Source organism: Varroa destructor, unplaced genomic scaffold (genome assembly GCF_002443255.2).
Source record: "Varroa destructor unplaced genomic scaffold, Vdes_3.0 BEIS01000004.1, whole genome shotgun sequence".
Taxonomy (NCBI): Eukaryota; Metazoa; Arthropoda; class Arachnida; order Mesostigmata; family Varroidae; genus Varroa; species Varroa destructor.
The window spans coordinates 36,904,780-36,921,389 of NW_019211457.1; the positions used below are offsets into that span (position 1 = coordinate 36,904,780).

At 36.5% G+C, this 16,610-nt stretch overlaps 2 protein-coding genes, 1 long non-coding RNA gene and 1 other non-coding gene across 7 annotated transcripts; all 4 read right to left on the reverse strand.

Annotated features, from left to right (window-relative positions):
* Positions 1-4,817: 4,817 nt before the first annotated feature.
* LOC147756149 (uncharacterized) lies at positions 4,818-6,953 on the reverse strand. Its single transcript, XR_015327626.1, has 2 exons — positions 5,794-6,953; positions 4,818-5,153 (listed from the first exon to the last, which is right to left on the reverse strand). It is a non-coding gene; the product is annotated as an uncharacterized LOC147756149 (long non-coding RNA).
* Positions 6,196-6,277, reverse strand: TRNAS-GCU (transfer RNA serine (anticodon GCU)). The gene has a single exon. It is a non-coding gene; the product is annotated as a tRNA-Ser (tRNA).
* A 2,493-nt stretch (positions 6,954-9,446) lies between the features above and the next one.
* On the reverse strand, positions 9,447-13,174 carry LOC111249239 (proteasome assembly chaperone 2). The gene is made up of 5 exons (XM_022802835.2): positions 12,834-13,174; positions 11,079-11,300; positions 10,588-10,706; positions 10,088-10,317; positions 9,447-9,781 (listed from the first exon to the last, which is right to left on the reverse strand). The coding sequence occupies exons 1-5, from the start codon at positions 12,891-12,893 to the stop codon at positions 9,648-9,650; spliced, it is 765 nt and encodes a 254-aa protein (XP_022658570.1). The 5' UTR covers positions 12,894-13,174; the 3' UTR covers positions 9,447-9,647.
* Positions 13,175-14,539: 1,365 nt separating this feature from the next.
* LOC111249240 (acylphosphatase-1-like) lies at positions 14,540-16,570 on the reverse strand. Of its 4 annotated transcripts, none has more exons than XM_022802837.2 (3): positions 16,486-16,570; positions 15,542-15,701; positions 14,540-14,898 (listed from the first exon to the last, which is right to left on the reverse strand). In XM_022802837.2, exons 1-3 carry the CDS (start codon positions 16,507-16,509, stop codon positions 14,741-14,743), a joined length of 342 nt encoding a protein of 113 aa, XP_022658572.2. In that variant the 5' UTR covers positions 16,510-16,570; the 3' UTR covers positions 14,540-14,740. The 4 variants fall into 4 exon arrangements, with proteins under 4 accessions (XP_022658572.2, XP_022658573.1, XP_022658571.1 ...); XM_022802838.2 differs by lacking the exon at positions 16,486-16,570 and adding an exon at positions 16,205-16,363; XM_022802836.2 differs by lacking the exon at positions 16,486-16,570 and adding an exon at positions 16,205-16,362 and having other exon boundaries at positions 15,542-15,851.
* Between the last annotated feature and the right edge of the window lie 40 nt (positions 16,571-16,610).

Here is a 16,610-nt window from a genome sequence, read left to right on the forward strand (position 1 = left end):
TATCTCTGACCCTTATAAGCCCACCTTTTGGGGCTATGTGGGCAACGATTCTTTTTTTTTATTCTTCAATTAACATTGTCAGGAAACCAAATGAAGTTTAGGTTTCATAATAGATAGGTCTGGGGCGAATATGCGGATATATTTTTTTTGTTCCCGTGGCATTGGCTATTTTCAACGATGGCTTTAAGAAAATTTGGTCCATGTAACCTCTTTTTCTTATATAAGACCTTATATATAACTTATTTATCGAAAGATTAGTATAAAAAATAAATAAAGCTACCGCAAATATTTTTTTTATTCAATCACACCTGTTGTGTGGCGTATGCTAACTTTTATGGTCGAAAGTCTAATTGTCCGAGGCATCGGATCGCCGAATACCTTTATTTTTAAAGAGCAGGTACAGGCTGTCAGAGTTCATACCCAACGTTCCTGCTTTGAAATTTTCGCTTACTTCATCGCGGTAGTATCCGTAATTGAAACCAAATCAGAATGTGGATAAACGCTTGCATGCTATACACCACTGGAACTAATTAGATAAAGAAGATCTATCTACTAATCAACCCATAATCGTAAGTAGTTTAGCATCGCCACCTAAAGTAGAAGATGAAATCTGGTTTTACCACTGATTTTTTTTATTGAAAAAAAATCTATATACTGTGACGCCGCCTATATATACCCGAATGGACCGACCTTAAGTTTAGATAGAAATTAATTGAAAGTCGCTATGGTTTAATAAACGTTGCTGAATGCATATACTACTTTTAAAAATTTTTTTTATAGTAATCATTATGTGCTAAATGGCGTTTTTCGCAACCTAGTGTCACAAAAGGTGTTATAGTCGGCCACTTCTCGCATGTATTGTACCTCGTTGTAGTTCCCGTCGATTGCCTAACCTGCATACCTTCGACAGAGCTGCATAGCTAAGTTGGCTTGTTCTAGTTTAGAACAAAAATAGATCCTAACAAATTAAACCACCAGATTCTCTCAGAAATAGTTAGATACCAAGACTAACAGAAGAAGTCGTAAGACCTGTCCCTTCTCTGTAGTCCTCCCTCGTCCTTTTCTTCATTCCTGGTCCTGAACGGTTCTGGCAGCTTAATGGCACAGAGCGGGCTTAGAGGCCATTTTTTCTTTCCGTCACTACCAGGTGGCCAAATCGTTGACAGACCCCAAGGAACTGAGTAAACTGCAGAAGACTAGAAACGATGGGGAAAAGAAGGCAAAGTGGCAGATAATGCCCTTATTACAATTCACACGCTGCGATCCTTCGTATTTTTCTTCCTTCGTCCTCCGTCCTTATTTGTTCACTCCTCGACCTCTGCCGCTCGTTCTTTCGTGGTCTGTGGTCCGAGGGCCCTCTTTCTTTCTCGAAGAGGGAGAGAAAAGGGGAAAGCTGACTAACAATTCAAGTTAGCTACCAATTCATGTTTACTATGTTATGAAGGTGACTAGCTTGGTAGCTAGTCAGGCTGGTTGATCTGGGTCGTGTACACACATGAGGATAACACGGTTATTATTGCTATCTATAAGCTTTGGACATTGTTTGACTTTGCTCTTCTGAAATTCCTTAGATAGCATCATTCAATTTTCTGTTCTATTTGAGGAAGTTCTGTCAACCTATTAGCTAAGCATCGCTGTCTTTTTTTACAGGCATCCCTTTACGTAGAATCCGTACAGTTAAGGCATACAAGGCAGAGAAAAATGCGTTCACAGCATTCGGTTACTCATTGGTGATCCGCTTTTGAATCAAGTCAAAGTTTTCCGATACTGGATCAAATACCACTTGTATTTGACAGTGATGCAAATAAAATCCTTTTAAGTTCTTTATTACTAGAAAAATTTTATTCATTTACATCCTTTAACATTTTTGTAAAAAGGAAAAAGCAACCTCAGTCTAACGGGTAAAGTCTAATATTAAGAACCGCTACTTGCTCTACAGACCTTTGTAAGGAGTAATTGTTGGCGTCTATTTCTGAATTCAGGCGGGCAAACATCATTTTACAGTTTGATTATTTATTACATTTAATAAGGTAGCAAGAGCGTAAAAGGTACTAGAAATAAAAATGAAAAAATCAAACGAAAATTCTCAAAATTGTCGAATCAGTTTTGTTCCAGCCTATTGGGTTGTCGACAAAGCATTGATTATACTTTCAGCTGGATGGCTTTAAAGTCACATCTACTATATGGGTCGGGATTTGCCAGTACTAGATGCCTTAAAATTGTAGGAACAGATTTATTCAGACCCAAGATAAGATGTTTTGAAAATAAGTGAAATTCTGCAAAAATGCGCTATATCTTACAGTTTTGCTACGATAAAGGCACAGATGCTGCCCACACCCATAAAAAATTTGTGCTGTTCACCGTCAGGATAGGTTACTGGGAGACACGGCTCTAAGATGATTTTGTCGCTTTTCCGCTGAAAATTTCGATGTCAAATATGCTCTTCGTAGTGGTCGACTAAGTACGAAAAAAGTTGTTGGAATTATTACGTAAGTTGAGCAGGGCCGAGACGTAAGTAGACATGGCTTTGGTATTTTTTAAGTCACTTAAAAAAGTTGACTACAAAAAAGCTCGATGTTCGGCAAAAAAATTGACCGTCTTTCATTTTATAAATAAAGGGGCGAATAGAGAAAAATAAAGAAGTGTGCTTCCAATCTGTGGTAAAACCTAGATTTACGCTAAATAAGGCGACGCTATATGTTTCGTGGAACCAGAAAAAGCTGAATAAATTATTGCTGCCACCTGCCAACGAGAATGATTAGAACCTTTGCGATCAACAAGACAACAATTACGCCGAGCGACTAAAAAAAATTACAGAACTAGAGAACAGAAAAGGCGTCGCCTTCCACAATTAAAACATATACACCTTTAACCGCTTGATAAAAATAGAGAGAAGTTGAATAGGAAATTTCGATGTATCTGCCATACTGCTCATATATTTCACCATCAAACTTCAGTCTATTTCTATTTTAATAAAAAGAGATGAGAGCAATTTCTGGCTTAAAAACCACAGGAATTCTATAGTAATGAGATGAAAGTGTTACCAGAAAAATGGCAGAAGGCCTTTGATCGGAATGGAATTTATTTAGTTTATTAGTATTATCTCAAAACAAGCTTTAATTTTGCTGAAAACAACCTTAAATATACATATATATATATATATATATATATATATATATATATAAACAAATTGTCTAGTTTATTGGCATACATTAAGAATCGATTGGAAAGCAGTCGTTGAAAGGATCCTTTACCTTCTTCACCAAAAGCCAACATCTCTTAAGAGTTACGGTACACCTATAATAGTCGGATGATTTTGATGAGGATTAGTTCACGAAATGAGCCAAACCAATCATTGTGGAAGGGAGAACGTTACTGTGAGCAAATACAACATATGCTAAGGGCCTAAAAACGCATCATCATAAAAAAAAGTCTAACATAGTACGTTCTTTCTTATTTCAACATATTGGTACAGAGAATTCCCTCTTTGGAGCTGGTTGTTCTATATTGGTAACGCTTTAATCAAATTATTTGTACCAGGTCAATGAACATTTGTAGTCAGTGTCATATGAAGCATTGCATAATAAACGCAGCAGTCGTGCTAGAGCTTACTTGTGTTTAATTAAAAAATTCTCAGTGTATCGAAATCTTTACATAGATGAAGGTAGACCTAAAAAAATAAAATAACGTAAAACCTTCTATATGAGCTTAGACCCTTAGATTAATTTATTTTACAATTTTAAGCAAATTCTCAATGAAAATTTGTATTGGCCAAACAAATAAAAATCAAAAAGAATTTTCGGCAGCTTTGAATTTCCAGTTTAAAAAAGTCACCTAAACGTACTTATTTCTCTGTCATATTTATTCGTGATATTAAATGTTAGTCTACCCTAGGTGTGGATAGTTTTAAATTTCACTGACACGCTCAGACCAGGAGCTCTTCGAGTTATTATCTGTGGTACTAAGGGTCTCACTTAATAATAGTACGATAAAGGTAGGTATTGTTACAGACAGCCCCCTTGATAAAAAAAAAAAGTATCAAATTTCACCCGAATGTATGATTGCCAAATATTTAAACGCGCGATTAATTTCGTAGTCACCTGAGAAAATTTACCACTTTAAAGGCAGTTGTAATCCAAGCCCATTAAAATATTTGTTGAGATGAGCGTTTTTAAAAAACAGTAAAAAACATAACTAATAAGTCTATACGTGACTGGCTTGTGGCACTTGAGTATGTATTTTTTAAATGATCTCAACGTATAGATTTTTCACGAATTTGCTCTACGAGGTAATCGACGTCAATGGAATTAGACAGAAAAATTCGAAATTCTTCGTAGTATTTACATAAACGTTTGTTCCAGGCAATAAAGTCGTGATCTCCAGTAGCGATTCTAACCTCTTGTATACTCATCATATTTTCATAAGATGGGATCGAGAAATTACTGCTATATAAAGAAGAATGGCCTTTCCACTGCTGAGGCTGCAAATCAAGTGAAGATGCATCTTGAGCTGGTATAAACTGTGGACGTATTCAAGTCACCCTTCGTGTTGGGACCATTGATTGGGTACAAAGTTGATTTGATACGTCCGCCGCCTACACGAATTGGTCTCGTCAAATAGAAAATCCTCTTCCAAAAAAAAACTGAAGAAGTGCGTTAATTCAAGTGTCCGCTTCATTCCGAACCTCAGTAGAAAATAGCGAAGCAATAACTTTCGTGTGATGACGCATGAACTCAGCAAACAAGATGTTATTAACTTATAACGCAAAAAATTTGAAGAACTTCTATATCATGCAGATTAGAATAAAGGTATTTGAGTATATGTTCAATGTACGTCTTTTTATTATTGATAAACCAACGTGCTGGAAGTGTTTCAATAGTTGGGTGCTTGTGATTTGCATGACCATAGCTATTCTCATCATCTATGGGCTATTTAAGAGATATCTAGTGGCATTAACCGTTTTCCTTTCGCACAGTGTCTTGTGGTAGCGAATTTCCCACTCAGCTATTGCAATTTTGTGCATCACCTTACTGTTCAGTCTATTCGATACTGCCACCAGAGTCGCATTATCTTCTGTTCGATGTCATTCTCTCGCGTGATGATTTCCTGATAGTCGGAACACACTTATCCACGTCTCGTCGACGGCAAAAATACTGTAAAATGCCATGAGCGTGTTTTTTAAGTAAGGGGAAAATGTCACTTTCGAATTCCCCGTTTTCTTCGAGTGCTTTCTTTTCTTTTAGAGTACGGTACGCAATAATCACGTTCTTATTGACCTAGTAAATATACAAGATGATATAATTCAGAAGGAGAGCACCTCAATACAGGGGAGATTACTGATTTATTTTTAATTTCTTTGGCCTTACCATGTTTGATAGAATTTGTTTATTATAAAGATTACCTCTACTACCTCGTTTCACAAAGTTTAAACAAAGTCCCACGCAACATAGCCGTTTACACTCTAATAAGATAGTTACGCTCAGAACACAGCATTTTAAGGCTCCCTTTGCACCAGGCAGAATATAAACACGCTACTTCATATATATATCTATGCTTCAGTTATTGAATTACTTCTGATTCGCTACATAACCAATGGCCACTCGCAAAATTAATTATGTACTCTCAAAAGCTTTTCCTTTTAATAGTTCCAAATCTGATGTAAAAAAGTATAACTGTACACAATATACAAATTATCTCAAAATCTAATTAAGATGTGTAAAAATTCTTTTTTGACTGATTAAGATTATGACTTTTGATTTCTATGTAGTTAATGAAACGATCAAGAAAACGTACAACAAAGAGGCTTTTCTCGATTGGCACTGAGCGCAAAATTTATGAGCACTCTTAACTAATAACACCTTTCATGTCTTTCTGAACGTGACAACACTGAAACTTGGCAGCGCAAGCAGCTTCGGTTCTTCTTTTCGCTCACAACTAACCCTTGGTTGACACAAACGTTCCATATTTTTCGGTGGGCCCTTGTTTACTTCCACTGATCTTTGCATCTGATTAATGCATTAAGATTCGTTAAAAGTAATTAAGTCTATGTAGCAGTTAAATTATCTAACCAATCGTTGCCATTAAAATAAATATGGTTTTCACATATTCACAAGTGAACATTTCTATTATTATTTTCTATATGTATTTGTGTTAGAGCAGATTATTAATCTGCGCTGTTTTTTTAAAAACTAAGTTCGACGAAGATGGGATTCGAACCCACGCGGGCAGAGCCCATTGGATTAGCAGTCCAACGCCTTAACCACTCGGCCACCTCGTCGTGATGACATGCGTGTGTTTGAAACCTCACTAAATTAGTTGTAAATATAAATATAAAAAATAAATAAAATCGTTACACTGAGTGTCTCACACACTAACTGCTCATAAATCGAGACGAGCAATTTAGCTTGTGGAACCCATGAACTCCAGTTGTTAAACTAGCAGATTAGTCTTCCTATCTTCAAACTATGGTACATGACATAACATCCTGTGGATTTGCAAATAAAACTAAAACTGCGGGTAAACAAACTCGGCAGCACCATCCATTTTACTCGGTAAACAAAGAAATTAAACAAAAATCAGTCATCTTATGTTTCATTAACGAAATTAAAATTATGCATTATCTCGTATCTTTTCCTGCTGTTTCTAACTGGCATCTTCTTTGGTTTGGTATCATCGGCCTTGAAGCTTATATCTTATGGTTTAATGCTTTTTAATGAGGGAATTTTTGCAAGCATTTGCTTGTAAATACAGATAACAAAACACGTGTAAATATACTAATATAAATATACGTTGCTAAAAATTACTGCATCTTAAAAGGTTAGAAATCTACTAGTGGGCCTGACTACATCGCCCAATAGCTTATTTACGGTACCTAGTCTGACAATGTTTACAAAAGCATCTGCAAACATTTTCATTGCAAATATACGCTTTCCATTCCTGCTTCTTGTATTGCCGTGTTGCAAACCAGACGATGACATTTATAAACTCAAAACCTAATTACTCTATGATAATTTATTCTGTTAGTGCGTCTTCAATCATTGTCAGCCGTCAGTGGCTATGTGCAAAAGAGAAGAATCCATTTGCATATCTTTTCACCTACGCCTGCCTATGAAGATACGAGATGCTGCTGTTTCGCACACATTGAACGTTTTGCAGGTGTCTTCAATGTCTCTACGATGAATTGTCTGCCAACATATACACTAGGAGATTCCGGGATGAAGTGTAAAAACCGACTAGCGATTTCAGGAACGTAGGTTGAACTTTATCTGTCATCGCTGGATCTCAAATGCTTAGATCATTCCAGTCGACAGGGAAACCGCGAGTTGCAGTTAGTGCTATGTTCATATTGAATAGTTACGTCGCAATGGCTAATAAAAGCTTGTAGGGATTTCCAATTGTGATTGCTGCTACCATTGACTCATACGTCGTGAAATGACTGCACGGTGTTGTTAACACTAAGCCGAGGTACATATCGGACTTGACTAGCCTTCCTCTGGCCAGACAGTTGCTTAATGTTTTCAAATCTGTCTTTCCTCCTGAACTTCATGTTTTTAATGTTTGCGTTATTTTTTTGTGGCCGAGCTCCTCGGCATGGTTCTGCAGTTTCACTAGTGTCCAATGTAGGTGGAATAACAAACTAAACGAAGAAAAAACATCTTCCTATTTGAAAAAAGCTAGCCAGGTAAGACGTTTACTTTGATAGCTTGAACGACCTTTAATGTTTACTAGGTATTTCTTTAGAAGCGGTATCTTACGAAGGATTATAAAAGTTTCCTAAAACATAAAGCCATAATTTGGTACCAATCTGTTGCATGATGCAAGTGAGCGCGCATACTTTCTAGTGGCCGCAATGGTGTCAACATCATGTTGGTAGACATGATATAATTTTTGAAATCGTAAATCGAACCCAGTTTTTTTAAAAATATTTTCAAAACATATCAAACGTCCAAATGCTGTTTGTAATAACAAGTTCGCTTTTAATTCGGTTTTAGCTCACATTTTGTCACAACAAGCAGTCAAAAAGATATATCGGTAATTATAAAAGAGCAAAAGCAGAATACGAATTGTGTATTTTTTTACAATTTTATTAAATTTAGTAAGTTTCTGTAAAACTCTAGCTTATTAAAAAATAATTTTTTAATGAGTCACGGAAGAGGCCCTGAATTTTACTTTCAATTCAATTTGTGAGTACTTGTGCATGTTTCACGCTCCTTATAAGCAAAATAGATTTTGAAAATAATTGAAGAAGCAAGCCATAAGAAACAAGAGTTAGTAAAATGCAATAAACAGATGCAAGGTTTCCAAAATGCTCGTAGACCTGCAATGTAAGTTAATTATTTGAATATTTTTAAACGGTATTATTTCTTAGTTGAGAAATCCCATGCAGGAACTTTTGTTGGAGGCTCTAAAAACGATCTCTTTTACTTTTTCTCTTTATACTGAGATGATAAATCGCTTTGTTTATTTATGCTAATAAGATTTTAGACAAACGAGCGATATAAACGTCAATTGAGCACCAACCGTAAACCTCATCGCTAGAGGTTTCACCTAGCCTTCTTATTTCTTTAATACTAAGGATATATTCATTACTTTTGGCCTATATTATCACTGCATGGAACTGAAACGGTACACAACCTTTAGGTTCAGTCAGGGTAAATGTGGAAGTGCTTGCAGCTTGTTCCAGTATTTTCCAATACAATGTACAACGTCTAACCGGATAGCTTTTGCCAACTCTTATAGAATTGTTGTTAGGTAAAGCACAAAATATAGTATATAAAGTAATGATGAGTAATTTACACAAAATGCTTCCTCTAATCTTAGATGCTGAACACCAGGACGTCCCGAATTTATAAATAACAACAACGTTTGCTTCAGAATATATATGTGTATATAGATATATATTATTATCTCATTAGACATAATTCTAAAACATCTCTTTTTTCACGTTTTATATTCGCTCATTAGCTCTTATTTGTGGCTCTTTTCCCTTTTCTTACTACTATTACTATTATCTAGTTTTTTTGCTTTTGCAGTTCATTCGAATAATAACAGCTAAGCCATATCGCTGTAGCGAGCGATTCGTTTTATGTACTATTTATATCTTTTTTTTTCGACCTGCGTCTACTTTAAGTCCACCTGCAGTATTAACGAACAAATGAACTAATTATTTTAATTATTTCAATACAAGACTATCTTGATAAGTAAACGCTTCCTAATTCATTACCTAAGCGAGCAAGTCTACACCGTTGACGATGTGGGTTGACATTTCTGTCCGTGCACGCACTTCAGCCACGGTAACGCCTCCGTTTAACAGTAGATGGTAAGCAATAACGTTAAAATATCAAGTAGGAGTAATGTCTTATGTTCGTTTAACATATCCAGAATAACACGACCAGTATAAATAGTTAATTATATATATAATGCTAAATAAAATACATACGCAGGTATATACTGTCTGGACACTAATGACTTTTACTTTAGTCGCCGGATAAATAATACAGTAACGATAACTCCACTCATAACTACAGTAATAATTATAATAATAAGAGTACAACTGCATATGCAATAACAACAAGAATAATCGTTATATTTCATTCTTTATCAGCTTCTGCAGAAGTCAAGCCGACCCAAAAACAATGTTGTATAAGTTAGTAAATGCCCTTAGGCGGGCCCTGTCCAAATAAATGGCTCCACGACATCGGCGTCTGCCATCCTTTTTCAGCCAAATGAAGCCACCGATTGAGTGAGTTGGCCAACAGAAGGGCATCGGGCGTATTATCACCTAAAGTTGGATAATAGGATAATAGATAGTATATAATAATTAACTTGTAGACTGACATATATCATTTAATTCGGAGCTATAATTTCTTTCTAAAGATACATTTCCAATGACCCACTAAACTAGACCTGTCTAGCTTCAAATGCATTCTGATTAAACCTATCACCAAATCTCCTATAGTTTCTTGGAAGCATTATAAATATGTTTACACGTTTTTTTTTGTTTATGATAGAGTTGTAATCAAAACCACATTCTGGAACAATTTCCCACCACAGAATGTTTACGATGTGTGTGTGTACGTGCATGTACCTTCTGAGCAGTATAGGAGCATCATCACAACAGGCACGTTGAGTGGCTTTTGACATTTGTCCCAGATTGGTCGGGCCATGCCCGCACCCGGCATCAGAAATACGCCACCCTCCGGCGAGGGACATTTCGTTAATGGATCTTGCTTTTCAAACAAACGCCAGCCCTGAGCCATAACTTCTTCACGCGTTTTGTCGTCCACAGCTTCACCGCATAAATAGCGCAGCGCGCCCCTATAGCAACCAAAATTAGACAAATTATTACGTTTCACACGTACACGTAAAAAAATAATTTGAAGATATGATAGAATTTCAAGCACTTTAGAGTGAAAGGAGATTCTTATTGACTCCGCCACATAAAGCCAATTTATCCTACAAACTATTATAGTCGAATGCCCGACAGTTTTTAACGTTGTAGCTCCCAGGTCAGTAAGCATACAAATGTGCAATACCAACAAGCTACATGCTCTACATGTATTACAAACACAGCAGAAGGCTACATACTCCTTCAGATCTTCTGGGCTACGGTACTCCGAAAGGCACGATGCCAACATTACTACGAGATGAAATTTCATTTCTTTCATCCATCGAGTCAGCTGGGAACTATACTCGCCTCGGCAACTCTGAAAAGTGTGAACTTGTGTTACTCAAACATTGTATTTTTTTCCTCTGGAATATAATAATAATACTAAATACCAGAGTTGTTAGTAGCTGTGGATCCCTTGATTGGGTTCAGGGTTTAATACAGCAATTAATTTAATTACCTTGGCGATATTTAATGGCATCTAAATGCAGGTTGTTGACAACAGGCATATGGAAAAAACTAATGTAGTTCTACTTAGGACTACATAGGTAATTGCACTTTTATTATTAATCCATATGTCGTGGATTTCACTACGACTCTAAGTTAATCCTCTTTTTAACTACCACCTAACACGAATCTCTTGTCACGACGCGTTGTAAGACCAATATTTCTTTAAAAATGCTTTACTCACCGGAGACACAGGTGTTCTCTGTTGGAGAATTAGAATCTTTTTCGAAGGGCAGGCGTACAGCTGGCACGCAGTGGCAAGACGTGGGTCAGTATCGACGTAAGGATTACCTCCAACTAGAGGTAGCAACGAACTCGAATGGATGTACCCTGCCAATTCTGTTTCCAATGAAGAGCACAACAGATCCACAGCCAACTGGGCTGCATTGCCTATTGATACCACTGGCTGTCAACACAAACATGTAAAAAAGTGAGACATAACTGGATGTATATTTAGGAAATCTGGTTGCGCTATAGGATCGACTGGATACCCTGTACATAATTGTAATCAGCGCGGCAATGCCCCGGGTATCCCACCGCTGTCGATCCATAATAGTTTCTAGTGCATTATTAAATTTTACAAGTATAATCGTGAGTTAATACGAGTCAGAATGTATTTATTCCCTTGGGAATAACCGTTATTATAGGAAAAAAAAAACGCTAAATTTCAATCACAGACACTTAGGTTTTTGCCCATATAGCCCCACAAGTTGGGGTTATATGAGTGAACTAAAATGGTTATGCATGATCTGATATAAAGACTTATCCATAGTTAATTGTGATTATAAGGAATGATGTGATGCATGTGCCGACGGTTTTGTTTACTCTTAGTGGTCGGCTATTCCAACATGATTTCCAAGTTTTCTTTAAAACCAATTATATATGGCATGCTCTTGGCCACAACGACATACTGAGCACTTAAAAACGTATTACGTTGATAGTATTCATTTCAAAAACTGATATCTCCCTTTTGGACAGAGACAAGAGTTTATAGAACTTCACTCTTTGCCCCATACTCACATTTACCCGGTCAATCCTCTCCGATGACCTCACACAAAATTAGGTTGACGACATATAACGGTCGGTTAATCGTACGCTATTGTTATGTGAGAATGTACAAAGAACTGAACTTTACGTCATATATGGTTTGAAAAGTAAAATAGATTCTTAAACAATGTTCTTACAGCAGGACGACTAAGAATAATAGATAAGAATAACAGATCGTGAAAAAAAGTGAAGGCAATAAAGTGCTATTGAAGGAAATGAAAATAAGTAAATGCTAGCTTAAAGATTAATTTTTCATTGAAAATATAAATGTTGGTATATGACATTCCGTAGAATAAAACATATAGATATAACGACGAAGACGAGCAAAAAAGGTTAACCTTTCAGGAGAATTTTAGTTCCTTGTCGTAAAATAGCAAATTAATAATTCCTGCCTAAAATAAATAGCGAAGAAGGATGATCAGTACTGATATCATGACAGGCAAAAAGTTAAAATGTTCTTCTTTGGTTGTATAAAACCGAGAGGCTTTACTACATACTTAATCAGTATGCTCAAATATGTCCTCTCCGCTAATGAGCCCGCCTTTAAGAGGAAATCTGCAGACTTATGATTACAGTGATTTTTAAAACACTTTTCTGCACGGAGTTTACTACTTTTTTTTTTATATAAACAGAACCAAGAAATTGCATCATGTTTTAGTTACATTTCCACCTCCCACTAATGTGCTGAATTACTTAGCAAAGATAAATATAAAATTCAAATATGTAACCTTATAGCTATACTGTTATGGAGTTTCCTTGTTTCGATGGTCTGCTGCCTGTACGAATAATGTCAGGGAAATATGGCTTCAGAGATAAATTCAAGAGGCGCAGTTTATTCAACAAAAAAGTATGTAGGAGATGAATACAAACGAACACTCGATTGATAACTTACAAATATCAGTGACCAATCGCTCCAGTCCCGATTCTGGTATTTTTCAAGAGGCACAAACATTGCTGCGAGTTAGATGGGGGAGCAATCGATAAATGCGATAATAATGGGAGTAATCGGACGAAGGTGTTACCCAATTATAAAATTCAAGAAATCAATCACGCTCAATAACCAACACGAGAACAGCTCTAGGGGGAATGGGGAACACGCAAAGTTGTTTGAAACAAAATCGTTAATCAGGCCGTCTTCTCTATTGCAGTGACACAATTAGGATAGAACAGGCAGCGGCATTACAGCGCCAGTTTGACACCATCATTTTGCTGCTGCTCGTCGAATGTTGCCGCTTCATCCTCCTCGCGTCGTTTTCAGAGAGAGGGTCGAATGATTTAAATGAGCGCGCGAAATTAAACCGATTTCAAAAGCCAACCGTACCCGCTTATTACCGATTAGGTTGTAATCTGTATGTATATATATATATAATAGGAGTCAATACGGTCATCTTAAATTAACTTCATTCGATCAGTTAACTGTTCATTGTGGAAACTGTTTATAATGAAGACACATGGATAGGCAAAGTTCAGGTCGTCCGTTAACTTGATTTGCACAGTTCGATATAGGTTATCTCTTAATAACAGCTCTCGTTCAACTGTACATAACATTTATAGGAGATAAATATTTGTTACATGCAGGTTTACGTAGTGTGTCTGCAGGGTAATGGACTATTTTGAAGTAAGCAGGTCAACTAAACACGCGTAGCATAATAAGCAAGCTCAATCTGTTTTTGTTTATCGACACTGGCTTATATTCCAGGATATGGGTCTTGACTAGCTCTTATCAAAATAAAAGCTGGCAATCCTCGGCTCATTATTTACTCCTCCTAAGTAATAAATTCTACAAAAGATCATAAACGCCAAAATTACTACGCCAGAAGAAATACTGGATAATAAAAGCACGAGGCACATTCGAAGGGCAACTTATTTTCGGTTACGTTTCAGTCAGAGACCAACAGAACAGAAATGTCTATCAAGTACCACGCAATGTTTGCAACATTCTTAAATTCTACAGTTTGCTATCTAAGACCACAGATGATTACTGAAATAGCTTTTTGCGAAGACCAATTTGTGACGAGTAGAGGCATGAGACTTCGTAGTCGCATTGCGGGTAGTTAAGGCAGCTGTCATAGCTTTGAGTGTCATGTCCTGCAGAGACCTGTTTGATATCAGTCTGAAGCGTTATACAAATGTATATTCTATGAACATGTGTGAGCCCTGTCCATGAAACAGATTTCAATGTAATGAGAAGATTTGTCCAGTTGTTGCAGCTTCTCTTGTATTTGAATCGCACTTGCACGGCCATTCTTGACGATCAACGCAGTATTTATATTCAAGATTTCAATAATAACGATAATGTTGGTAATAATAATAATAATATTAATTACTGTTATTATTATGGTCGGCATATATATAATGAAAAGGTAGTAACTTTTGCATCGTTAAATGACGTAACTTTGCAAAACTTTGCAAAAACCATCGATGCTCGTACGTTACGCATTTATTTGGCGTCAACAATGTGATACATTATGGTTTCGTTAATAAAGCACAGCATTTTTAATGCAATACGTCCTATCTAGCTAATACACAAGAAAAGCTAATATATTTCAAATAATTAAAAAAAAAAAAGCTTTTCCTCATAATGAATGAAACACTATCTCACTCGATAAGGTGAACGTTTACGCAGTCAACTTTATTTACGGCCTTTTACATGGAGTAACTCGACGACTTGCTATTGTACCCTCATTAACTACAGTTGAAAGAAAATAATGTCAACCATTAAGCTTTTTATGTATTGATTAACCAAATAATTGATATCTTTCCTACGGATTTTTATAACAACGTTTAAAGGTAAGTTGCTTATTTGTTTTTCCGAATTTCGAACGAGTTAAATTGCAGCTCTGGTATGTCCTTCTCATTCGTAAACTCTGCATTGTCAATTTGCGACTGGGGACTTCCCGTTGTTCGTAGCCATATTTTCATTTTATCGAACGCTTCAGCTGGACCCTGAATTTCACCTGAAGACATAAGTAAATGGCTAGTCGATACGTAAACATAAAATATAATGTCTATAATGAATCGATATGAAAATAGAACTATAATGAATCTGTAATCTCATAATTAATAGCTGGCTTAGGCGATCACACGATAAAAAAGACAGCATAGAGTGATCGAAAATAAAGTTCTCGGTAGTGTAAGCAAGCTCGAGTTCTAACAATGGATCTAAGCAAAATTAGTGATATGCTAGATGAAACGTGGTCTGTATTCAAGTGTTACGTATAGAGTACATAAGACGGTACCGATACGACAGTTAATATTGCACTTATTTACGTGTGCTTTTAATTAGTGAAACCTTTTTTTGAACTTATCATCTGTGATTCATTGTGTAGCTGGTACCCGTAACAGGACGTCGTAACATAAGCAGGTCAGTTTATTTGTGACAAAGTTTAATTATATATTGAAGTTACTTCGGTTTTGTTGTTATGTTGTCCATTTGTATTCTTTTTCTATATCCTATCACTAATTAACGCACATCCAATTAGCGTTTCACTCCAAGTTTCGGCATGTGACATCGAAATGACTTATTCATAATTGTACATGTTACGTTAAGAACATAACGCACTGTAGCGTATAGAAAAAATGGCAAAGCCTGAAACAAACCTTCCACTGTATCTCGTGAGGTGTTCCTTATCCAACCAACAACTCCAAGCGACGTCGCCTCTTTTTGAGTATATTTGCGAAAAAAAACTCCCTGAACTTTTCCAAAACACTCAAACGAAGCTGCGCGAAAGACCATTTTTCTTGACTGTTCACGTCCTACCTGTGGTAAACAGTGGTTAGTGCAGAACAGCTGATTTTTGTTATTAAATAGGACTTCTCCGTTGACACGAAAGACCGCACACAAATACACATAGGCTAGGATAATCGCATAGCTTTCCATTTGCCAGAGCCCGTTCGGTGCTCCTCCGTACTGTTCTGCGCAGATGTATGAACTGTTAGTCGGTCAATAAATCGTTACTTCAAGATACGTGAAAACATAGAAGCATCTCATATGATACGACGACAAAATGTATTTTGCTTCCAAAATGATCTAAGATCCGTCAATACAGCAACGTAATAAACAATTGGGTTCCTATTAAAAATTACGCTAATGGATGGCTATTTGCTATTGGTAAATAAATAGGCCGAAACTGCACGTTAATGAAAAAAGGGAGCTTCAATGTTGACAATGAAATAGACCATAAATAGGTAATTTTGTTGGCCTTAATTAGTTCCGTAGAAGCGGGTGTTTAATTTGGTAGCAGTTCTTTATCTTTGGTTAACCTTTGGATAATGCAGCAACAACTTAGTATGTTTCATCCTGGATTGTATCTATTCGAATGCGTTTTAACAATGTATGCAGCTCATATCTCAATGTTAGTTTCACAATCACATGATGAATTGGTCTTCCGTTGAAAGAAAGCTGCCCAAAAATGTTATGGGTAAACACTGATGTGTCTGGTGCGGATGACACCTTGTTGTATTCTGAAGATCGTCTTGTGTCACAGATCAAATGATACTTTATCCCAAAAAATCAACCAGTCTATAGTCTTCTTATTGCTTACCAAATGAATCTGATTATTAACCATTTTTGAGTTATTTTCGTCTAGCCACGATGCGACAAATCGCCTGCTATGCAAAGTAAAAACATCAGCGATCACGACATCATTAGTGCAGCGCGAGAGCGGGC

Bases quoted from the DNA above. Each gene is read 5' to 3' on its own strand.
- LOC111249240 (XM_022802836.2), bottom strand. From the start codon at position 16,240: ATGAAACATACTAAGTTGTTGCTGCATTATCCAAAG. The intron at 15,852-16,204 runs GTTAACCAAAGA...TGCGCAGAACAG, and splicing joins TGTTGCTGCATTATCCAAAG to TACGGAGGAGCACCGAACGG. The intron at 14,899-15,541 runs GTTTGTTTCAGG...TTATGTCTTCAG, and splicing joins CTCACGAGATACAGTGGAAG to GTGAAATTCAGGGTCCAGCT.
- LOC111249239 (XM_022802835.2), bottom strand. From the start codon at position 12,893: ATGTTTGTGCCTCTTGAAAAATACCAGAATCGGGACTGGAGCGATTGG. The intron at 11,301-12,833 runs GTAAGTTATCAA...TTGTGTTGACAG, and splicing joins GCGATTGGTCACTGATATTT to CCAGTGGTATCAATAGGCAA. The intron at 9,782-10,087 runs GTACATGCACGT...ATCCAACTTTAG, and splicing joins GCTCCTATACTGCTCAGAAG to GTGATAATACGCCCGATGCC.